The 25483-nt window shown below is 31.2% G+C and overlaps 2 protein-coding genes and 1 long non-coding RNA gene across 3 annotated transcripts; 1 reads left to right on the forward strand and 2 right to left on the reverse strand.

Annotated features, from left to right (window-relative positions):
- Window positions 1-3210: 3210 nt before the first annotated feature.
- LOC122583343 (protein LURP-one-related 11-like) lies at window positions 3211-3899 on the forward strand. Its single transcript, XM_043756034.1, has 2 exons — window positions 3211-3447; window positions 3549-3899. The coding sequence occupies exons 1-2, from the start codon at window positions 3211-3213 to the stop codon at window positions 3897-3899; spliced, it is 588 nt and encodes a 195-aa protein (XP_043611969.1).
- A 9299-nt stretch (window positions 3900-13198) lies between these two features.
- On the reverse strand, window positions 13199-17157 carry LOC122585090. The gene is made up of 2 exons (XR_006321662.1): window positions 17013-17157; window positions 13199-13544 (listed from the first exon to the last, which is right to left on the reverse strand). It is a non-coding gene; the product is annotated as an uncharacterized LOC122585090 (long non-coding RNA).
- Window positions 17158-17791: 634 nt separating this feature from the next.
- LOC122585108 (myosin-9-like) lies at window positions 17792-22323 on the reverse strand. The gene is made up of 8 exons (XM_043757206.1): window positions 21926-22323; window positions 21071-21271; window positions 20851-20973; window positions 20690-20727; window positions 20515-20617; window positions 18491-20410; window positions 18268-18405; window positions 17792-18186 (listed from the first exon to the last, which is right to left on the reverse strand). The coding sequence occupies exons 1-8, from the start codon at window positions 22001-22003 to the stop codon at window positions 18013-18015; spliced, it is 2775 nt and encodes a 924-aa protein (XP_043613141.1). The 5' UTR covers window positions 22004-22323; the 3' UTR covers window positions 17792-18012.
- Between the last annotated feature and the right edge of the window lie 3160 nt (window positions 22324-25483).

Raw genomic sequence — 25483 nt, forward strand, 5'->3', positions numbered from 1 at the left:
TTTCTCATTTTAATATATAGTTGCAAAACATTATATATAAACCAAGATGACAACGATATATACATGCAAGCAATATATACATGTAGCATATATATATTGCTACGGTCTTTTACCGTTTGCCATATTATTTAATTAGTTTGGAATTTCACGTAACCTTTAAAAATAGTCAACTTCATTCTTCTATCATGTATATAAAAATCATTCAAATTCAAAATTGAATGGTTAAAGTTTTCAAACGAGTGAAAACACAAAGACGTAGTACATATGTCCCCTTCACTTAATTCCAACAATATATTAACAGAAGTTATTATATACGAGTAACAATTTTAATTTGGCGTCTACTCAAGTTAACAAAGTGGTCAATTATATTCTAACGTACATTTGACAACGTACATGCATTTAACCTTGGAAAGAAAACTACGGTTTTGTAATTTAGAAACAATTAACTTAACGTTGGTACAATTTGTCAAGTAGATTTGATAGTGACACTCTAATTAAATTAATCCAATAGAATTTAGTAGTTAATGTGAAAACTCGCTATTATAATCGTTGGATTTTGACTTTAAATATATATTTCAAAACCAAGTGAGAATGAGTCAATTTGCTATTTCCCTGTGTTAAAATGCCTCATTATTTAATGTAAACTAAGAGAAACGCTTGACTAAATATACGTTATAGAATGTTTACAAAGACCAAATATCATATTTTAATTAAGAAACAAAAATATAGTGATACATAACCCAAAAAATAATGTCAATTTGAAGACGTAATATATATATATATACTAGATTATTTTCCCACGTAATACGCGAGATAAATGTATTAAGCTTTAATAATAACATGCTTACAGCATAGTAGATAAGATAAGTTTTGATCATGATGATATCACTATTCAAAAAATTTTATATATCGAACTTGTTTAGTACGATATACATGTTAGAGTCCTAGTGTAATTGATTAGATTTGTTGATAACAAATATGTAAAAGAATGTTATAGTCTTTAGTTGTAAACTGAGTAAGCTTTAAGTTAGGTAAACTATCTTAAGTTAGATCATCTTGGATCTCACCTAATATTCACATATATTGATGTAATAAGTTAAAAAGTGATTATTTAAGATGCATTAATGTATACCATAACATTTGATATAAATCGAAAACGACGAACAAAAATAGAAAACAAAGTTGGTGTAGAAGTCTGCTTGAATTTACGTTTAGCTTGTTCTCTCTCTAATTGGCCTTGAAAAAGTTTGTTGTTAGTTATAGGGGACCAATAGTACAAAGATCACTATCAAAAAATTCTCTTTATGCAAAGGTCAAAAGATCATTATACGTAGCAAAGATTATATTTTACATTTAAAAAAAATAAAATATAGTTAAAACTTAGGTCTAAATATTCAAAGTATAAAGGCAAATGTTATAATTGACCAATAAAAGTAAATAATAACATTATCATTTTGACTAAAGGCTCGAATTAAAAGTTAAATCTTTAAGGGTCCTCACTTCTACATAAAATCGGTAAGACCATCTTATCCTATATATATATATATATAGGTTTTGGGTAAAATAAAACAAGTATTAAAGTAAAATAAATAAAATAATAGGTCTCTCTTTACTGAAAATCACTATGCATCATAAAAATCGTCGGACATCAATTGCTTCGTGAATCTTCGTGCATCAATTTAACCATGATCTAAGGGTCAAGATCTTGTCCTATTTGTTTTACTTTAATACTTGTTTTACAATACTCAACCCCTATATATATATATATATATATATATAGTGAAGTGATCAAGATAGAAGGTCCTTAAGAAGAGAAAGGAGAAAATGTTCGTTTTTTAATTTTTAACTTGTCTTTTTTATTTTTTTCACCTTTTTCATCTTTTGTTTTTTTTTAATTAATTCGATCTATAAAATTTTTTTAAAAAAAATTAAGAAAAATTCTCTAATCCGAGTTAGTGAACTATTCATATAAGATATAAGGATAGTAATAAGAGATAGCTGATGGGAATGATAGACTAAAAGGTTGTAGAAAGTGATATATCATAAGGGGTAATCGATAATATGATGATATACCTAACGAATTTCACTCCTAATAATTTATTAGACTATATCATTACATGCTAGACACCTCTAGCACTTAATTAAACATGTATACCTTGACATAATAGATAAAGAAAACACTATACGTTGGCATCATTATTTATGGTATCTACCAATGTACACCTTAATTATTTAATTATGAATATATATTACTTCATTATGTTACTAATCGATCGATCTATGAGACTATGACTCCCTAAATAATCTTTTTATAAAATTATTATTTTTATTATGATGTTATTATTTATGGTATATTAACATAATTAAAAAGGGTATATTTTGACAAAATATATAAAGTAAAAGTATTAATATTGTCATTTAAGAAAGATAAAATAATTAAAGTTGATCTAATGGTTCTAAATCAAAGATGTAATTCATCCAAGGGTTCCTATTTGTTTAGGAATGAATTTATTACCTTGTTATATATATATTGGTAGATTAGATGCATCATTTTGATAAATATACATCCAAGATGGATGTACCAAACAAAAAACGTGATATATATATAATCTTAATATAATATAAACATTGTAATAGTTATATATGCAAAAGCTTTAATTTATAATTAACCTGAACTTATAATGTTTAGTAATTCAAGCACAAGTTATTATAAAACTTAATTATTAAATATGTCACATCATTATTTAGGTTAATAATGTATATTTGTCACATAAAAATAGTTTTTTTTTTTTATATAATATGTATGTATCTCTTAAAAAGCATATATTAACGTGAAAGTGTTTAAACATATTAACTTAATTAAAAGATAAATAAATGAAATTAACAATATATATGTTAACTAACGTACTGAAAGCACTATATATCGAAATGCAACTAAAAAGTTTTTGGTTAATTATGAACAATCAATATTATATTAATGGTGTAGAAAATAATCCAACTATATTAATTTTTAATAAAAGTTGTGGGGTTCTAGATACGTGGGTCATATATCTCACTTGGACATACTTGAATTATCTTCCATGAAGCTGACCTACATGCAAATAAATAAATACTCATATAGCTATAACATTTCCGGATCAAGGCTATATATAAACAAGGTTTTGCATCTTCTAATAAGACTTGCTTTCATATAAATTCTCTTTTCGATCAATGAGTAAAATTCATCCTCAAACACTTTCTACTTCTTCTTCTTCTTACATAACATCATCAATGCCCGAATCATTCACAATATGGATGAAATCTTTAGTTTTCAACACTCACGGATGTACGGTCTATAACTCGAAAGGTGATATCGTCTATCGGGTCGATAATTACGACAACAAATGTGGACATGAAGTATACTTGATGGATATTCGAGGCAAAGTTCTCTTTTCCTTACAACAAAAGGTGCGAATTCATTCACATTATTTATTTTATTCTTTTAGTGTTTTTTTTTTTAATTTATTCTTTGATTTTTAATTAATAATGTGATTATTTTATGGTTTCAGAAATTACGATTATTTGGATGTTGGGACGGATACAAATGGGACGATTGTAGTTTGGAGAAACAACTTTGGTTTCGAGTACGAAAACATCGTAGTATTTGTATGGCTTCATGTGATCGTAAAACAAGAGGATGCACATACAAGGTTGTTAGATTGGATGGAAAATTGTTGGGATTCAAGATTATAGATGAAGATCGAGATGGTGCACTTGTCGCGGAGATTAAACAAAAACAAACAACGACGGGGATTAACTTTGGAAATGATGTATTTACGTTAATAGTTCAACCACATATTGATCATTCATTGATCATGGCAATTGTCATGGTTTATGGGTTGATAAACAATCAAATGTGAAGAAACTAATTATAAATTAAATTAAATACTGATAATATATGTGTAGAATACAGTATATATAGACTATAGTATATGAATGTACATACAGTTTAACGTACATCCTCGATCAACTGAATTTCCTCCGAGAGTTGTGATTATTTTCTGCTAATTATTTCATTGATTCTTTCTCGTACATATAAAACACCTAATTATTTAATAGAAAATGTTAAATGTAATCCCTAGGCCGTACTTAATGTGTATACAAAATTTTATATATTTCAAATCAAAAGTTCAACCCAATTTTATGTTAAGTGTATAATTATATAATGCACCTTAACTGCAATCTTAAGGGATGTGTTTAGCAAAACTCATATTTAATAAAGTCATTGGTCCTTGAGCATTAGCTCAATGCTTCTCCTTTTCAAGTCTTAGGGTGTACATAATAAGTCTCTCCGATCCATGAGGGTTCTTGGGTATACCCAAATTCAAGTATGAGGGGATAGAGTTTACCTCTGTTAATCGTCATGCCTTAAGGTCACATTAGTAGGGGTTTTCCTCCATCAGGTATTTGAAATATGCATTTCTACTTCAAGATGACTTTCTAGCGCGGATTGATTATAACAACGAAAGTTAGACCTTCCGCTGTCGAATCACAACACGAAGTTTTAAATGAAATTCACCTTTTCTTTTTAATAAAATAAAATTTAGTTTAAGTCATTCCATCAAAATGTAAATCAGTAAATGTATTCATCTATATTTCTTTATAAAAATATCACACCCCCTATTTTTAAAAATAGTTACAGAATAGTTACATACGCAATTACTAAATTACCCTTATCAAACACCCACTATGAAAAGAGTTTTTATAAAATATCAAATTCACCCTTAGTGAATTAATTTACACTTTAAACTTTTATTTTTAATAATTAACACTTTAAACCCTTATCTTTTAAAAGATTTCCACTATCACAATTACATCAACCTACACCACTTGACACTGCCACCATACTATCACCAACACCATTAGACCGTCTTCCTCACCACCACCACTGCATTACACGGATAACATGCTCCTAGAATAAAATAAAGATAGTATCATTTGGTTAGTCGAAATTTCGATTGGAACCAAATCAGAAACTATATATATTACTACCTATAAATCATTTATTAATTTTTTTTTAATATACAAAATTCAAGTTATAACATATTACACTATTCAATGCATGTTGTACAGTTGACCAAACCCGTGTTTTTTTTATAAAAAAAAAAGCTTTGAATTACTTGTTAATATTAGCTTATGTTGTTTTAACCGAAATCGCGCTAGAGATCAAGCCCCCTCACCGAATAGATCAATTTAACCCCTTAATGAGAAACTATTATTATTACCCAAAGATCTGGAAAATGAAAACTTACTCATATATCCATCATAAATAAAAATTATATATTTGTAACCACCCCTAAATATGTATAAGCTGGAATCAAAATCACATTAACTATTACAACATCTATCTATATTTTTTTATAAAAGAAACTGAGACTCCCTTTCTAAAGCTTTTAAGAACCTGATATGTCTAATTTACCTTTCATTTTAATACATTCTTATTCTCATTCTATACATTGTAACTAAAATACTCTTACAATGTCACACACAAAACACATAACAAAAACTCTAACTCATAGTTCGCCTCCCCCTTTCACATTCTAGTACAACATTATTACTACCTATAATGCATTCAACGTTTTTTGTTTTTGTTTTTTTGTGTTTTTTGTTTACAAAACTTAAGTTTCAACGCATTAGGTACACTCTTCGATACATGTTATACAATTGATCAAATACGTTCATGTTAGTATGTAACATTGTTTTAATTACACCATCAAGTATTTTTAAGTCTAAGTTAATATCAATTATCTAAAGTTTATATTATAGATAAATCATTTGATTTAATAAAACTAATTAATCAAGTTTTATTTAAACAAAATTGTTATAAATCCTCTTAAGAGCACTCCGAATTGTCTCTCCCAATACACCTAATACATTGTGATATCAGCGTCACATCATCAAATTTTCTTCCTAATACATTTTCTCTTAATTTACACTTAACACCCAATACATCATATATATATTCCAACGCCCACAATTTAAATTAATAAATATATGTTTGTGAGAGTAGGATTTAAGAAAAAAAAAACTCCCAGTACACTCCATGGTCACCACCCCAATTTCTCCTAATACACTCCCCTCCCAATGGTGTTCAAGTGAATACACTCCCAATACATTCTCAATACACTCCCATTGACAACGCTCTAATCTCTTTATATCAGTTGTGAAGGAGCAAGAACATCTATAATATAACTAAAAGAGGAGGTTAGGGGTACACTTGGCATCCCTAATCCTCCTTCTTTAACCTAATACTCTCTTCTTATTACCTTTATTTTTTTTTTAATATTTATTAAATAAATGGCCGACCTAAAAAAATAAATAAATAAATAAATGGCCAACCTTTAATAAAAATTTTATAAAAAAAATTATTTTTATTACTATTATCTATATATACCACATAAAAAAACCATCACATATTTTCAACAAAAAATAAAGTCTACGACAAAAAGAAAAAAAAAACTACGATTGACTACCAGAAATACTTTGTTCATATTTAATCACTATTATTATTATTTAACATTGAACTTTTATGTAATTGTTATTATTATCTCTTTTAATTTAGTTTGTTGTACATTATAGGTTCATTATGACTTCTTATTCAACAACAAAAAATAAGACCACATTAGTCATCTTCAAAATCTTAAGCCAACATGACAACCATCATCTATGACTCCGTGTTGTGCATGTATGAATTGTTTCGGAGTGTAACAACCCGAAGAAAATCAAAATGTTCGAGATGGTCCGTGTTGGTATGTATTTTTCAAATTATATACTGTACACTTTTTGTTTCTCTTTTTGTTGATTTTTTTTCTTTTTGTTAAGCTTAACTCTAAATCGTTTAGTCTAAAATTGTTGTTTGTGTTTGTAGTAAGTTTAGATATAACATACTGCAAAATTTTTATTTAACTAAAGTTGAAAAAAAAAACAGAGTAAACTGGAATCAATATTTATATGGAGTTAATTTTCATATGCTTCTTCTTTAGCTTTCGTAGTAATTAAGTTGTGATATTGGTCATATTTATGGTTGCTCGAATCATACCGATACTGTGTAAATTTTTTAAATCGTCTATATTTGATGGAAACCAAAAGAAATTAGTGTTTGCTCGCTAGCTTTTCGTTGCATAAGAAAAACACTCTTGAATAGCTTTGACTAAAAGAACATTAAAAGTTGTCATCAAGAATCAATTTAATAAAATTAATATAGAGATTTATGAAGCAGAAACTTACCCATCAAAAATTAGTACTTGATCTTTGTACGCAATGCAACTTCTTTATTTTTTAATTATTAATATATGTTTATGTTTATTGATTATTACTTGATCTTTGTTGCATAAGAAAAACACTCTTGAATTAGGACAGTGATGACGACGACATTTTGTCAGCAAGTGAAGCTGAAACAAATTCAGATTTTAATCAAGATGATGAAGATTCTGACGAAACTGATGTTTATGATGAAATGCTTAATAGCGATGAAACCAATGATGAAGGTGAATAAAACTATTTAAATGAATCAAAAGACGGTCCTATGTTTTATACCGATTATTCTGATAATGAGTACGATTTTGAAATGTATGATAGGCCTTCCCCGAACGATTAGTTTATTACGCATTACTTCTTCAACCTTTTGCCTTATTTGAATCGTTTTATGTTTTATTTTTATGTATTTTAATTTAATTCAGTATCTATTTAATATACTTAAATTTCAATTTTTTAGTTTTGATTAATATATTTTGAGACTATCCGTCCATTGGACGGACCTGAGCACTAGTATTATTATATAGCGGGATTTAGAAGAAAGAAACCATACCTGATCGAGTAATAAAGATCGTTGGTAAATTTTCTTAAAATTTTGAGAATTAGGCAAAAATTAAGTGGATTTTGCAAACAGGTATGTTAAAAGCAAAATTTATCATACAGTGATGCATAAATTAAAATGTCTGTTGATAAATGTACGTAAAGGAAAGATTAAACCAACGTAACGCTTTGATAGTTCAATTCATGGATTAATATTCTCCATAGAAACCATTATTGACTTTTTGGCACATCTTTTTTGATAATGACAATCCTATAAGCTTAGCATGTATATATTTCCCATACTTGGAAACTCTCCAGCCATCAAAATGTTTGTGTTCAGGTTTAGCATAACATTTATATTGATGGTTACTCTTCAGTTTCACTTGGGGCCTAACCCCACATACTTATTTGGCCACAATCATCACATTAATTCAACAAATAGACGGGTCATATGCGATTTTACTTACATCATGTATAACTCCACAACTGTCGAAGTCCTAAACTTGTGTTGGGCACTATAACTCTATAAGTTACCGATTTATTAAAATTTGAAATATATATTAGTGTTGGATGATAATCTCAAAATGGTCGCGAATATATATTTTCTCATAAGAGCTTTTAAATTCGAACCATTACTAGTAAGCTTTATGAAAGCCAAATATAGTTGAAAAAAATAATAATGATATGCTATCGGACTATATACATTCGAACAAAAAAGACATGTCATATATATAGTAAAAAGTTAGAATATATATATTTTGGAAAGGCAGTAAATTTATACGCCATTATAATCTCCATGAAAGAACCCCACGAGACCTTATCGAATAAAAAAAGAAAAGAAAAAGATATGTCTATTTATAGTTTTGGGTTTTTTTGTTTTTTGTTTTTAATCTCAAATGAACAGTACAATACCAAAAAAAATGGAAATCACAAAATTATATGTGTGTTCATTGTCAACATGTCTATCTAGCTTCATATGTAAAAATATATTCGAAGAAAACACAAATTGGAACTTAATTAAAATTTGTGTCTTTTAATTTGTTCGATCGCATGCAAATGATTCGAACCTAGCTTTGAATTTATTTAATTAAATCACACTTGCTATAAAACTGTATCCTTTATCCTCTTATAAGTAAAAATATATAATCTAGACAGCGGCAATAATGAAGATCAAGGTGACAAAAAACAAGATGATCACATGACAAAGAAAGTTGAGAATTGCATCCACATATAAAAGCTTGAACCAATTTAGTAAATGATAAGATATGAACCATGGTCCATGTTATGTTGGATAGGATGGGGGTGGGGTGCATGGTTAGCTAGGGCTCATTATCATTCTCACATGGATGTTTTCTTAACTACCCACCCAAATGGTTATGCTAGTGTTCAGACAAGAATATACAAAATAAAAGGTTTTGGTGGATGTGTTGGGTATATCTTGATTACTTACTGGAAAGGTTGATAAAAAATAGAGGGTGATAAAACTTAGGCAATGTTTGGTATGGGTAGTTTGTGAATGAGATTTGGGTTTTATAATGATATATTGATATCAGTAGTTTGCTTGGTTAATTAGGGGTGAAAGGATTTAAAAGTTTGCAATCAAACCCATAAAGTAGTTAGTTTTATTTTTAAGAATCCAAAAACATCTCTAATTGTAGTTTGAAAATCAGTTAACATGTTAGAGTTAAAAGATTTACTGTGTGAAAAGTTTGGGGTTTAATAGGCTCGTGCGTTTGTCATTCTTGGGCCCTGGTCACTCACTCGCTGGTTATAAAAAAGTCCAATATACTACATGATTAACGGTAGCAAAAATAAAAAGTTCATGAGTTCCGTATTAGTACAAGCATTAAGATTACTTTGACTTCCCATATATAGTTGCATGTGTTGAAAATACCTAATTATATCCATTAAAACCTTTATATATGTTACGTACGGAAAGCGTAAAGTTTGACTAAGATTACAACTGAAACCTACCTTTTTATAGTATTGGGGTGATTAATCTCATTGGTACAAAACTTTTGCCTCTACTACAATAATTGTTAAGTTTGTTCAATTCTCTTTTCTTTTTAAAACTATCAATCTAAATCTAAATAGCTCTTCTCATAACCTGCATATCATCCGTAACTGAAGATCTAGAAGTTTATGAGGTCGGGAACCTAGCTAATGCACTAGTTAAACATAAATTGCATAAAGAATAAATAGATTTCCACCATTTAACAAAAATAAAAAATAAAAAATGAGAATGGGTGTTAAGTGTTAACCACCCTAATCCTATGGAGGATCCCCAATGATCCATGAGTCAAGTACACTCGTGAAGCATAATATACAATATACTCGTATTAACAAACAGATAAAAACACCGTTTGGCTACTTCTGGGGTAGCAGCTTATTGAGCACATTTAGCCTATTTAGGACCAAAATGTCAAAGCTTTTAGTTTAATACTTTAATTTACTTAATAAAACACAATTAAGAATGTTTAGTTTAGGCCAGCTAAGAGCCATAATCTAATAATTTAGCATTAAAGCGTTTCGGAATGAACCAAACAAAACAAACCAAATTAACATAAAGAACAAATTTAGTATTCATTATTGGAGCAAATGGGAAACTATGTGCATTCAACGAGTAGTTTAAGCACAAGTTGGAATCCTAAATCACCATTTAGTGAGATATGAATCATTATGCAATTAACTGATGTAAGATAGTTAACACTATATCTATTAAGAAAAGTAATTACGTAATTGATTTTTAAGAACTAAGATTAAGGAGTCATTGCTCTTATCTAAAACTAAATTTATATTTGTTAATCCTTGCTCCTAACATGTACGTAATATAAATTAGAGTAAATTACACTTTTCGTCCCTGAAGTTGACACGTTTTTCACTTTTTGTCCCTTAAGTGAAAAAATTACAATTTTGACCTTAAAGTTGGCAGATTTTTTCAATCATCGTCCCTCGCCAAATGTCGTTAAGTTTCAGCCGTTAAGTCGAACACGTGCAAAACACGTGAGGGGCTGAAACTGCAAAAAATGACAAGTTCAGGGACGAAAACTGAAATTTACTTTTCTGTTGTTATTATCTTCATCTTCTCCGGCTAACTTTCGTCGGAAAATTCGCTGGAAAACTTAAAATGCCAATATCTCACTCGTTTCTTCGAATTAGACCACGAAACCACCACCAAACTTCTCAAATATAATTTTCGCACGAATCATAACCAAAAGATTTGAGTTGCAGGGGCTTGTCAGGCCTCCTGGTCCTTTCGTCCATCTTTGCTCCTTCTTTATATATATTTCTAATTTTTCGATCTTATGTCTTTGCCTAATTGACAAAAATCAGACCCACATGAAGGTCTCTCCCCATTTTGTACTTTTCTTTTTGGTGCAGACCATTGGTGTCTTAGTGAGAAACACGTACACCTAATCCAACATGGACTTATTTGCGAAAACAGAAATATTGCATTCTTGGAACAAACTAAATCGTACAGAAATATTGCTCAAAATCCATGTTATGGGTATTTTGAGTTTTCTGGCAAGTGTTGAATCTGAAATCTTTTGGTTATGATTCATACGGAAATTAATTTTGAGAAATTTAGTGGTGGTTTCATGGTCTAATTCGAAGAAATGAGTGAGATATCGGCATTTTAAGTTTTCCGGCGAATTTTCAGACGAAAATCAGCCGGAAAAGATGAAGATGATGACAATAGAAAAGTAAATTTCAATTTTTGTCCATGAACTTGTCATTTTTTGCAGTGCAGTCCCTCACGTGTTTTGCACGTGTCCGACTTAACGGCTGAAACTTAACGACGTTTGGTGAGGGACGATGATTGAAAAAATCTGCCAACTTTAAAGTCAAAATTGTAATTTTTTCACTTAAAAGACGAAAAGTGAAAAACATGACAACTTCAGGGACGAAAAGTGTAATTTACTTTATAAATTATACTAGTGTTAGTAGCAATATGAATCAACACACACATATATATAATGGATTAATGGTAATATAAGGTTGATGGTTATTCAAACTTAAGTGTGGAACACTCACATATTAATTTTTGAAAACATATAAATATAATTCATGGAGACTAAAAATTTATTCATTGAACAATATTAACCTTAAATTCATTTTTTCCTATATATATTGTATAGTTATGTTTTTATATTATAAATGAAATGACTTGAAGATAAACAAAAAACATTAAAGTATACATTAAGAAAGATGAATAATAACACAAAACTATGTAAATGACTATGTTCTTCCAGCAATGGGTTGAATGTTTACAGACACGCTCTATTTGATTGAAGAAAGATAAATAAAAACACAATAAAGTAGAGGATATGTTTATTACATAAGTATGTATGTATAATTAATGAGTTGGTGTAATGGTATGGGGTTCTTTGGTGATCTTTAGGTCTCAGGTTTGAATCTCTACTCGGCCAACTTTGAGATATAAGGTAGTCCTTCCATGAGGGCTTGACTTGGGTATACCCAGGTTCAAGTCTGAGGGGGCAGGGTTTACCGTTATTAATCGTCGTGCTTTCGGCGGATTAGTAGGGGAACCCCCATTGGGTATTTGAAATAGGCATTTCTACTTCAAGAAAGCTCTCTAGCGCGGACACGGTTAAGATAACGTATGTTAGACCTCTCGTTGTCGAATCGCAACACGAAGTTTCAAGCAAAATTCACCTTAAAAAAAAAAATGTATGTATACACAAAAATTACAAAGAAATAGTGTATGATAATGATATGTAACACCAAAATCAAATTAACACTAGTCAGAGTCGGAACCAATCCTTTAAAAAGTAAAGCTGCAAGTATGCAGTCTTTTGAAACAAGTAAGGTATTTGTTTATTTCTAGAACTGCTTTGATAGAAAAAAAAAGGTTGGTCCTATAACTCTATAAGGCTAACAAACCCCAAAGGGAACCTTCCGCCGTGTGACGCCAACTCACTAAAAAGGAAGCCCCTCAAAAAACCTTGGAGTGAGGTTATCTTTGGGGTGGGAAGACTAACCGCCACGTGCCAAAGCCCAAGTGGTTAAAAGAAAGTACGTACTCATTAGTTGGCATTGAAAAATGAAAAAAGGGATGTAGTGAGCGACCAAAATCGGGCGTACAAAGCAAAAATCGTTCCAAGCGCCACTCCGATTGTTGTTCATGGCGATAAGGGAGGCGACATAGTCCGATTAGTCTAAGAGTACCATCATTCATGCAGGAAGTACAACATAATGATGCTTCAAAAAAAGGGAGGCCAAAGATCTAGACACCCCGACGTCTCAAGTACTTTCAACAACATATAAAACAGTCTACAAAATTATTACTCCCTATACGTGAAGTCAATACAGTCAAAACAAGAATATCAAGAACCCCCTTTCATGCATAAAATACTACACACTTAAGAGCACGTCAACCACACTAACAAACTTTGATAGTCGATAAACAGCATGAAGCACTTTTTTCATGTTTAGTGATTAAAAAACCAAAAGAGACACATAGTGAACAGATTTTACTTAAACAGATACCAGATAATAAGTAAAAAGAACACGATGAATTACCCAAGAAATAAAGGAACTAGTCACCAGATTGTGTTGCAGGTCCTGCTTCACTCCTGCCAGGTATTCACTTTTGGAATGTGTAAGGATCATGAATTCCATTAGAACAACAGCTTTGACCATCTTTACTCATCTTGGAAGGATCAACATTTTCATAAAACTTCACATACCTAGATAACAAAATTGATTTTGTTTAAGACTCAGACTTTTTAACTCTTTTTTATAGTTAAATTACCTAAAAGAACACGTTTTTCAAACCTGCTGCTAAATTTTTTATTTTTATTTAAGTTGGTAGAAAAACAAAGACAGTCAAAAACTCTAAGATGCATATATTTGGTTCATAACCAAGAAGAAAAATCTGTCTAGCAAGGTCTCGAGCTCCCATGCTCTGCCTTCTGAATAGGACCTATAAAAAATCCATACACCTAACACCTGCTGACAACCGTAGTGGTATACTACAGACAATAACAATAAAGTATTAGAAGTATGGAAGACCTCACAATGATGACATCCAGCTGATAGTATAGGCATAAAAAACACAGAACATATCAAGATAATGCCAACTTATAGCCTCTAATACCACCCGTATCATTTGTAGTGAACATAAACTTGCAAGGAACCATCAATTTACCAATCAGAAAACACTAACTAGATTTTGCAATGACAGGATCAACAAAAATACATGGGATTAGTATTTCCGTTGCACCTTCCGCTTGTAGAAGACAAAGCAATGTCACCAAAATTAATTTTGATGACTCTAGTTAGAAAAAAAATTAACAGACCAGCTGATGGCTTTAGACCCGAGAATGATGATCAAAATCTACAACCTAATATCATGGATCCCTTGCCTACAAACACACATGGAATATCTAACCAAATGTCATTGTGAAAACACACAAAAAATGTAAGATGAACGTATAAAATCGTGAGCAGGTACTCGAACGTAAAAACTGGTCATGAGACCTTGAGAACACTTTCTGATGATAGTCTATGAAAGAAAACATACCCAAAGATTCTAAAGTTAGCCGTGATGGAATATAGATCCAAGGAAAAGGAATATCAGATGAAAAGTGCGAGAAAGGGAAAGGAAGATTGTCACGATCACCTACAGAGTGCATAAAAAAGAACAGATCTGTGTGGCAAGGACGCAATTACCCTGCTTTCCTATTTCCTAACGATACCTATTGCTGGAAAAGAGATGAAACTGATGGCCAAGATCCCTCCATGACCAACAAAACCCTACAAACTAACAAGAAATTATCTAAAAACTCTTGAAAATGATACCAAAAATGGCAAAAACTCAAAAATTACAAATAGATTTCATAGGAGAAGTGCTTGAAGGTGAAAAGAAGATCTGAACGATCAAATAGAGAGTACAACAAGAAGAACGAATCAATCTAGCAAGGACTTGATTTCCCTTACTTTTCTTTCCTAGTAAAGGCCTACAAAATGTAATTTTTTACCAATTAACAGAACGATTAATGCAGACATAAAAAAAATGACAGTAATTATGATGAGAAAGATGATAAGAGTAAGACACACTCAACCAAACGCTAAGAGATGGAACTATTGGCCAGGATCCCTCCCAAACAGACAACCCTACAAACACACAAGAAAATAGCTGACAGAGAAACCCAAAAAATAAACTTGAAAAAAATGCTAACGGAAAGATGTAAAATCTGACATATCATGAATTCCACATATCATCTCCGCAATTTGTTGAACCTACAAAACCCTAAACCGAAGATTCTGTCACAGTAAAGAAGAATAATAGCTTGAATTTCAAATATCATTAATGAATTCGAAACCGGAAATATGAAGAAGTTATCTATAGCTCTAAACAGTGATACCAAAGAACAAACTTAAATAAACACCAAAAAAAGATGTAATAAGCACGAATAACAAAATAGCTTTCGAACTGATATTGGTGATCAAAAACTAAAATCTCACATATCATGATTTTCATGGTTGATGGTAGCCACACATCCAATTCGTTGAACCTACACACCACCTAGCTGATAACTGAGAAGAACTTGGAACTAACCAGATATGTTGATAGAATTCTAGCAATTGTAACTAATATAGTAAAGATAATACCAACCTACTTAAACCGGCAAAATAAAATAATGAAGATCAAAAGGATAGGCACTTGTGCAAACGTAACCCTACAAATAAACAAGTAGCCAATAAATTATCACTCATTCACAAGAAAAATTCGAAGGAACTCTACAAACTCCCCATATTGTGATATCAACAATCGTCAGTGAGAATTAGCCTAATAAAACCACATGATTCCTAGGAAGTGAAGTAGGTGCTGGCCAGCAAAATGTGATGTAGTTGCTCTTGCTAGTAATCCAACAAAATGAATATAAAAGAGTTAGAAAATGGCTAAACAGTAAATCAGCCATTTGATTAGGACCAGGAATAACCAGCAGCAAAAAACATAAATGTCAAAGCATTATATGTCCAAAGCCTCTAAACAATAACCCAACCATTTAATTAGGACAGACAAGTATTATATGAAGTGCCAACTACCAAGGGAATAGGGATGACGCAAAGTTGCACCCAATTCTACAGGTTATACCAAAATTTGATTAGAATTCCTGCTCGGATAAAAGCAAGGACCATGCTCTACAACATACAACAAAAAGTAAAGCGTATCTAGTGTAGTGGTATCATGGTACCCTCCCACGGTACTGACCGCCCCGGATGCACATCTAACTTTTTCAATATTTAAGCTAACCAGGGTAGATTACCTTTTACCCAAAAAAAAAACATACAACCAAAACAAAGAGCATACACTTTTCAGAAGCCACATTTCAACAGAAGACAGAAATCCAAATATTGTTTAAAATTGAATCACTAAACATAATTACAAATTACAAATGAACGAGGAGGACACTAACCAACCTAAACGAAGAATTCACAAAACTTTCGCTCCTTTAATCCAGCCATGTGAGAGGTCAGTCCTCACATAAAAAGGTCTCAATCCAGCCATGTGAAAGATTAATCTTTGCATGTTCAATTAGCACAATCCAAGCAAATTTATAGTTAGACGCTTTAATGACAAGCTCATACCCACTTTTCTAGCAGTCTCATTGAGACTTGGCCCAATTTTCCCTTCTCGCCCAAGGATGGACACAATACAAGCATGTCATCCAGATTATGGTAATGTACCATATCAGCCCGCACCCAATTAATTACATTATGAAATCATGTATACGGAAAAACTAGCAGAAGTAATGAGAAAGAAGAGGTAGAAGCACGCAAAGTTCAAGTAAGATAGTTATCGCTACACAAGTATTCTATCGCTACACTGAATAAGAAGCCTACAAATTTAGGAAGATAGTACACGACAAACATATAAGTATCATTATAATAAAGCTCACAAATAAGAATAACAGAGTACACACATACCACAATCCTAAACGATCGATAGAACTAACTCCGACCGTATCGATAATTAACAAGTCTTCACTCACAAAGGAGACTGGGAAAGCAAAGATAAATAAAATAACAGATTAGTAGCAAAGGACTCATCTCAGGCAAAGGCCCTAATTTCCTAACAATACAATCAATGAACAGTAATTAATGAATTAATCAACTAATTAATGTGATGTTAAAGAAGAAAGAAGAACCTATATGCGATCACATTGATGTAAATGTGAATTCCAATTCTTGGCTGAAGAAAGAAAGAAAGAATGAATGAATGTGGAAGGAGTATTTATGGATACGGGTATCCCCGATTAGTAAAGTCGATTTGGATATAAAATACGCGGTTTCTTAACGGTCAACAGTCTGATTAATAATACGACTACCGACTCGATATTTATAAAGCAAATAGGGTTTCAATTTTTAATTAACATTTACTTTTTTAAAATGCCCTTTCTATTAATTATATATTACCAAACACCATTTTTCTCTCATCAAATCTCATCAAATTATTTTTTTTCTCTCTCATTCATAAATTATTTATTCTTCCAATTCGTTCAAAATCTTTTATCTCACAAACCGTACATCGATAAATTATAAAAATTATATGGGTGTTTTTAAAATTTCATGCTCTTTCATTAGAGATGTTATTCGATATACTTTCGACGAATTTTTAAATTCGAGGACGGAGCCCGTACGGCTAAGACATTTGGCTATCACACTCTATGACATATCACCCCCATCATCTCACCGCCGCAACGCGCGGGTTATATCTAATAAGTAAATAATTATCTTCAATAATTAGTAGTTTTTATGTATTCCTTCCTTTTTCTCTTTTTTCATGTTTTGTTTTTCCAATATTAAATTTTTATCACGACGCGTCGGCTTGGTTTAATAAATGATACGAAGTGGCCTGTAAGATAAAGAAGACCATTTCCAATTGGCAACTTCGAAAGGAAAATCCAAAGTTTGACATCAAAGCAAATAAACGAACAACAAAGTCTATTATGCCAAACTAACTCGTTACACACATAAATTTTCACAAAATCACGGGCATTGATATCGACTAGACTCCCTAATGTAAACTGCTACGTATATTTCGTATGTTATCCATGACATGGACTCGTAAGATACACTTACGTGGTTAAAATGAAAGAAAACCCATATATTTCCGAATCTATACGATACAACATTCCATTATAAGTATCATTTCTTCGAGTTCTTGAGGTTTCTTACTCTCATTACAAGCTGTTGCCTTTCACCCTCGACTTCTGCAAACTTGAGACTTATTTCTGAATATCTTTCTTGCATTTCCTGCAGTTCTACTTCCATGGATTTGTTTAGTCTCTTTAACAACTCGATTTCATCAGCTGCAGATGCCTGCAATTACAAATAACATCATCGATCACTCATGTGAAAATGGAACTTAAAAAAGATCCAAACTTTCATTCTATTAGCTACCTTTGAAATGGCATTGCTTTCATCAACAACCTTCATTCTTCTTTCCAAATCTTCAATCTTACACCGAAGATCTTTTTCTCTCTCCATAAATGTATTTTCGGAACTCTTCAAAGTGGCTTCCTTTAGTTTTATTTGTCCCTGATGATCAAAATTTGAATCAAGTAAACGGGTTAGTTATTATCAACAAACAGATTTTCATAACAGATTTATAAGATATGGTTACCTCGAGTAGTTCTATTCTGTTCTTTAAACTTGTAACCTCTTTTGAGCTGCGAGGATTGTTTCTTGAAACGGCTTTGGTACTATCTTTAAGCTTCTTCTCCATGCTACTTATTGCATCTTCACTCTTCTTGATTTCACCTTTTAGTTGCGATATCTGCTTTCTTAGCTTCTCTTTTTCCGTTTCGTTATTAATCAAAGAAATCTCCATCTCATTGTAACGAGATAGAAGACGTTCAGTTTCTGATTGCAGTTGTTCATAATCGGCATCTTTTTGCTTTTTAATGGTTTCAAGATCCTTTCTTTCACCTTCAAGATTCTGTATTTCTGATTTTAGCCTGTCTAACTCATCTCTGTAACTGGTTTTTCGTAATTCAAGTGTGCGGGTAATGTCTTCGATCTGTTTCTCCATCTTCTCCAGTTGTTCTGACTTTTGAGTTAGTTGACTCAAAAGGTCAGCCAGTTTTTCTTCATAATAAACGTTAATACTATCTAAATCTTGTTTGGCTTTCTTAAGCATTTCTTCAAGATACCTTTTCTCTACGCGCAGTTGATTGGCTTCATCCATTGCCTTTATCGTAACCTTCTCGTTTGCTTCAAAGCTTGAATTCATTTGTGTGGAAAGCCTTCTGAATTCCTCTTGAAGCTTCTCTGCTGTATTAACATTTTGTAATTTCATCTTTCTCATGCTTTCCTCTGCACGAATGGCTCGCTGCTCCTGCTCAATTTTAGCATTCATAAGATCTTCAATATCTGTTTCAAACCCGTGAGCTTGATCTTCTAAATCTTTCTCCAAGTCCTTGACATACGTTTCCAGCTCTTCAATAGCAAGAACTGACTCTGATAGCTTTTCAGATTTCATTTTGAGCTCGGTGTTCAAGCTCTCAATCTGTGCTTCAAGTTCACTGACGACAGAATAAGACGTACATTCATATTGCATCTTCAGTTGTTCTTGAATTTGACTTTGCTCAAGTTTATAACACATATCGTGGTTTCCCTGCTTTAGGATCTCATAATCAAGAGCAATTTGGTCCATTTGCATTTCAAGTTCGTTTTTATCTCTTTTGTGAGACTCTATTTCGCTATAGAGGTCAGTTATCTTTTGCTCTAGTATATACGTCTCCTGCATACCAGTGTGTTCTCTGACAATTTCTTCCAATGCCTTTTGATCTTCATCCTCATCTGTCTCCGATTTAACCACTTCAAAATTACGAGATTTTGACTTTGGCTTTGACAGCTTTGAATCCTTTTCTTCCAGCATCGCATCAAGATCCTGTACTGCAAGAATCAATTCAGCATTCGACTCTTGTGTTTTTTGTAGTTGTATCCGGAGATTGGAATTTAAATCCTTCTCATAGTTAAGCTCTTGTCTCAGTTCACCAACAAGATCCCATGGATCGCCTTTGACTTTGACTTTGACTTTTGTTTCTTCTGTACATCTTTTGTTTGCCTTCAGCTTTTCACATTCCTCCTTGAAAGCATTTTTTTCTTGGTTAAGTTCAACTAATTCTCTCGAAAGATCCTGACCCTTCTTTCTTTCCTTCACGATTTGCTTACGAAGAGTTTGTAGTTCTAACCCTGAAACATCAGCTTGCCTAGTTAAAACTTCAATCTCGTCTTTGAGTTTTTTGATCACGGCTTCAGTAGAACCCTCTTCTGGTATTTCCCCCAACACTAGCTCCCCGGGACTTACTGATGAATCATCTGTGCTCAACTCAGGCGGTGAACCATCTAACCAATCCCATTGTGACATGTGACGTTCCTCATAGATTGTTGTAGCCGGTGGTTCATAAGTTGATTTAGTCTTCTTGGGTATGGGTTCTCGTGGAGTATCAAAACCTGAGCTAATATCAGAACCTGATAATGTGATATCAGACCCACTAGATCCCCGACGATCTCTTTCACGAATCAAAGTCCCATGGTCCTGTCAAGTCCATAGAATTCATAAACTTTGGTTAGAACTTTCTGTTAAATTTATATGTCAAGTCAAATGTCACATACATCATAGAATGTTAAATCCGAACTTACTTCACTAGGATTGCTTCTAATAGTTTCTTCTATGTCACTGTTGCTTAACTGAGCCCTTAAACTCCTATCTTGCCGGTTTCCATTTTCACCTCCATCAGTTTCCCTTTAAATTGATCGAGCATTAACATAAGAATTTGAATAAGTTAAAGAAAAGACTCTTTGAAAATGCATTTACCTTTTATCTAAGAAGTCTTGAACCCACTGAATCGATACCTATCTCAAAAGAAACGCACAATCATCAGACACAAACAGAAGGATCCATTTCGATATACTAACAAATTAGTAACCAGAGAAAAAAATAAAAATATGTATTACTAAAAGGGGGAAGGGACTAACATGCAAAAAAGCATCACAATTTGCATTTCTTAATGGAAGGGATATAGAAGAAATCTTTGTAGCTTCAGCAAAATTTGCAAAATCAATTGAAACTTCACCAACACTACTAGATTTCGAGGAGCCCTGCCAAAAATGAACAACCTCAAAATTAACTTTGATTTTAAGTTTACTAAATGTGGAATTCTTGAAAACGACTCAAAATATCTGAAACAAATCATACCGTTGCCATAACAAATTGATAGATTTTCTCTTGAAGCTTTCCATTTTTAGGATCTTGAATGAATTTCACAGTTTCATAATGTGGTTTTTCCCAATAACAACTTCCATCTTTAACTTTCGCTTTCTCTAATTTCGTTGTCGGCTTTCCAATGTCTGCTGGAACTATAGAGATGATCAAAGTATCCCCTGCTAAGTGTTTTAGCTACATGAACAAAACAGATCATCCAAATACTATAAATTAGACCACCAAGAAAATTTGGTCTCAAAAATCATATAACACTAACTAAACCACTTTCTTGACTCTGATCCAAACATGTGTTTCTCAATTAACTAACTGCATTTACAAAGTTTCAATCTTTTTGAACCAAATGGAAAGAAACATTAAAACAAAAAACAAAAAAAATTAAATCTTATGAATTTTCATAAAAGCATATAATGGATTACAGATTCATAGCCAATATTCACTGGCTATTAACTATTTTAATAACAAGAAAGACACAGTGACAATAGTAAAACAGTCAGACCCATGAATCTTGAAATTAGTACTAATGAACTAAATCATACAAACACGCAAAACCAAAGCAGAGAATCTTAAACAATATCAGCCCAAAAAGTACATAATATAATTTATTTATGTTTTGATGAATTTTACAACTTGACTATTTTAGAGATCAAGATGATAAATATAGATATAATAATTGCATTCCTATGAAAAAACACAAAATGCCCATTATAAAAGAACAATAATGAAACCAATCATTTCGGTATTTTCGTACACCTAACAACGAATGAATTGTAAAAAAATGTATATGTATGATATAGTATTATAGTGTAAATGTATATATATATAAATTACCTGAGTTGCATGAAACTGCAGTTTAAATACAGCTTTGATCTTATTTTTGTCATTCCTCCATCTAGCCGACTTAAACATTGTTCTCTCTATATATATTCACACATATAATATAGATAAATATATGTATGTGATAACTATGTATCAAAATGCTAAATCATGGAATTCTGTAACATCATAGGAGCCGAGGTCCGGCAATGCTGCTGGTGATCATGTATATTTTGTTACAAAAACAGAGACATTGAGAGATAGATAGAAATAATTAAACTGAATTTAGTAAAAAAAAATGGGAACGTTTGGTGAGATGGGTGTCTCTTGTGAATAAATTTAAGAATGAGGTAAGCTGCAGGTGGAGAGTAAGAGTTGGAGTAGGAGTAGATCTAAATATGTACTTGTGTCATGTATGATATATGTCTGTTTGTGTATACATATACATATAGGGATATATATGTATAATAATGAATCATGTGTTTATCTCTCTGTGATCATAATATAGATTTATTTTATGTGTGTGTCTGATACTAGTGTATCTATAGTCCGTTGGAGAGGGGTGATTAAAAAAAGAGGACTAATCTCAAAAATATTAAAGAAAAGAGAGTAATTAAGAAAAGAACGAAAAAGTGAAAGGGAAGCTTCTCTAAGATTTTCTTTTATATATATATATATATATATACTAGGTTTTTTACCTTCACGATGTGCGGTTATTAAATTTACTTTTTTAAAATAATTTTGACACGGATAATAAAAAGAATTGGTTTAATGATAAAAAATTTATTTATAAAATACCGAGTATAATTTATATGTGTGAGTAACAAACAAACTTACATGTTAATGATTTTATTGAACCTGATTAAGTTGAATATACACGTAAAAATCTAAATATATATTTTTTTTTCAAAATCAAACGATGACCATAACAAATTCCATAAACCCCAAAATATTTTATTAATATTTATATTTGATGAGAATTTATTAAAATATCTTTGTCATATATAGAATTTTTGGAATTCATTAAATACGTTTAAATAAGATAATTATAATAAAAATTTTAAAAAATGACACATGGGATAAAAGCTTATGTGTCAATTTTTAAAAATATCTTTAAATAGGTTTTAAAATATTAAGATAACTACTATTTTAATAGATATATAGATAAGACTAAGATTAGGTTGATTAATCATTTTCCAATATTTAATACTACCTTATAAAGCATTTACCGCTAGGGGTGTTCGTGGTTCGATTTGGTCCGGTTTTGACTAAATATCAAACCAAACCGGCATTTCCAGTTTTAACATGTAGCCAACCAAACCAAGTGTTTTGTCTAACCATACCAAACTAAATCATATAAACTGGTTTAACCGGTTCAACTTTTTTTTTCCCTTTTCATAACATGCAATATCAAATCTGTAATCAATAATAAAAATAAAAAATTACTAGTTACTACTGTATATAACATAGGAAAATATATAAAAAAAAAAAAACAATACACCTAAACTTACATATTATATCATCAAATGATGCATAATTGCACAGACATTTCATGTTATATACATATTTTAACTAAAGAATTCCAGTAGGATCACCATCTAATTTGCTTTTATATAGTATCCATTGCAAAGTTTTGTAGATTATAAATATACCTCCAAATGCTTGTTGTGATAAAATTATATGTTGTTAGTAAAAGAATATATATTATATATTTACATATAAATTTTTTGCCCAGTTGGGTTTGACGGTTTGTTCTTTGTTCAAACTGTAACCGGACCAAGAAACCCGGTTTTTCAAAACTTAAACCGTCAAACCAGACTTTAGCAACTCAATCCGACCAAACCAATCCAAGTATCCCGGTTTTGACGGTTTGGCGATTTGATAAACACCCCTAATTTACCTTTACCCCTGTTATTTTCTCAAAAAAGAATCTACCCAAATTACCTCTCTTTTTTATTCATTAGTTTGAATATCATCACTTAATATACCTATAATACCCTTAAATCTCAATCTCTCAACTTTTTTTTCTCCCTCCTTAATTCCAACTACTCATTTTTTCTCTCTCTTCTATAAATCATTTTATTTTTCTACGTCATTCAAAATCTTTTATCTCAAAAACCGTACATCCATATATTATAAAAATTATATGGGTGCTCTTAAAATTTTATGCTCTTTCATTAGAAATGTCATTCGATATACTTTCGACGAATTTTTAAATCCGATGACGGAACCCGTATGGCTAAAGGCGGAACCTGTCAGGCTCCCATCACTTATCATCCTTATGATCGCTCACCTCCTATGACCTATCACACTATATAATTTATCACCCCAATCATCTCACCGCCACACCGCGCGAACATTTGACTAGTCTACTACAATCTATGTATACACAGTTGAATACTTTTTGAGACAAATCCTTGAAATACTTGATCAATTTAGTTGAAAACAAAGAACACCTATATAGGATTTTCTCATTACTCTAAACTTTTTCTTTTCCTGAAATTAATACTTTTACAATAAACACTAATTTTAATAATAAGTTTTAGTTGTAGCATCGCAAATTGTAATAAAAAATAATCAATTATACTTTCTTAATTAACAAATAAAACATTACTTTCTCGTGATAAAAAGTTTTTCATGTCATATTATTGAATTTCAAACCGTGATAGAAAGTCTTGACTCTCATAGCCGGCATGGCTTTTGAGTCCTTTCTTTTTGTAATTGTAACTTTCCTTTTATTTCTTAGGCGTCTAACCGAAACATTTTAATAAAAATTATAGCAATTTTGAAAAAAAATTAATACTTTCTTTCACGTAAAAATAGGTGATTAATCATCATTTCTAATTTTAAAAAAGGAATTTTCAAATTTTCATCTGAATTAAGCATTTAAGTCTAGTAGTCTATAAATTTACACTCTTATTAACCATGTGGCAAGCTTTCTGTATCAAAATAAAGATATAAAAAACTTAATATTTTGTTAAATGAAGCCTTAAAGGTTTTCGTTAACGTACATTAAATCGTTGTACACTTATCATAAAATTTAGGGGGTGGACTTTTGATATGAAAAAGTACAAACTTTTTATGCACATTGAGTAAAATTTTAAGAGCTTCATTTAACATTTTTCAAAACATAAAACTGAATATGTACATTATGACTCAATTCCATTGTGATCTTTTTAATTAAATTTGGCCATTATATATATATATATATATATGCAATCAAATAAGAACAGTTTTAAAATAAAAACGGTGAGAACACTTAAAAAACATCATTTTGATGCATTAAAAGTCCATAAAACTAACATAGTGCTTAACTAATTATCATTATCCAATTGTTTAACAACACATTGATCCGTCAAAATCGAAAAAATCACGTATTTTGTTGGATGCATCATTTTGATGAATATGCATCCAAGATGGATGCACAAAACAAAAAATGTGATTTTCTCGATTTTGACGGATCAATGTGTTATTAAACACTTAAATAATGATAATTAGTTATGCACTATGTTAGTTTTATGGACTTTTAATGCATCAAAATGATGTTTTTCAAGTGTTCTCACCGTTCTTATC

Source organism: Erigeron canadensis, chromosome 1 (assembly GCF_010389155.1).
Source record: "Erigeron canadensis isolate Cc75 chromosome 1, C_canadensis_v1, whole genome shotgun sequence".
In the NCBI taxonomy this organism is placed as follows: Eukaryota; Viridiplantae; Streptophyta; class Magnoliopsida; order Asterales; family Asteraceae; genus Erigeron; species Erigeron canadensis.

Excerpts from the sequence above, each read along its gene's own strand:
- LOC122583343 (XM_043756034.1), top strand. The coding sequence starts at position 3,211 with ATGAGTAAAATTCATCCTCAAACACTTTCTACTTCTTCTTCTTCTTAC. Across the intron at positions 3,448-3,548 it reads TCTTTTCCTTACAACAAAAG|AAATTACGATTATTTGGATG; the intron begins GTGCGAATTCAT and ends TTATGGTTTCAG.
- LOC122585108 (XM_043757206.1), bottom strand. The coding sequence starts at position 22,003 with ATGTTTAAGTCGGCTAGATGGAGGAATGACAAAAATAAGATCAAAGCT. Across the intron at positions 21,272-21,925 it reads TGCAGTTTCATGCAACTCAG|CTAAAACACTTAGCAGGGGA; the intron begins GTAATTTATATA and ends TTGTTCATGTAG. Across the intron at positions 20,728-20,850 it reads ATTGTGATGCTTTTTTGCAT|GTATCGATTCAGTGGGTTCA; the intron begins GTTAGTCCCTTC and ends CTTTTGAGATAG.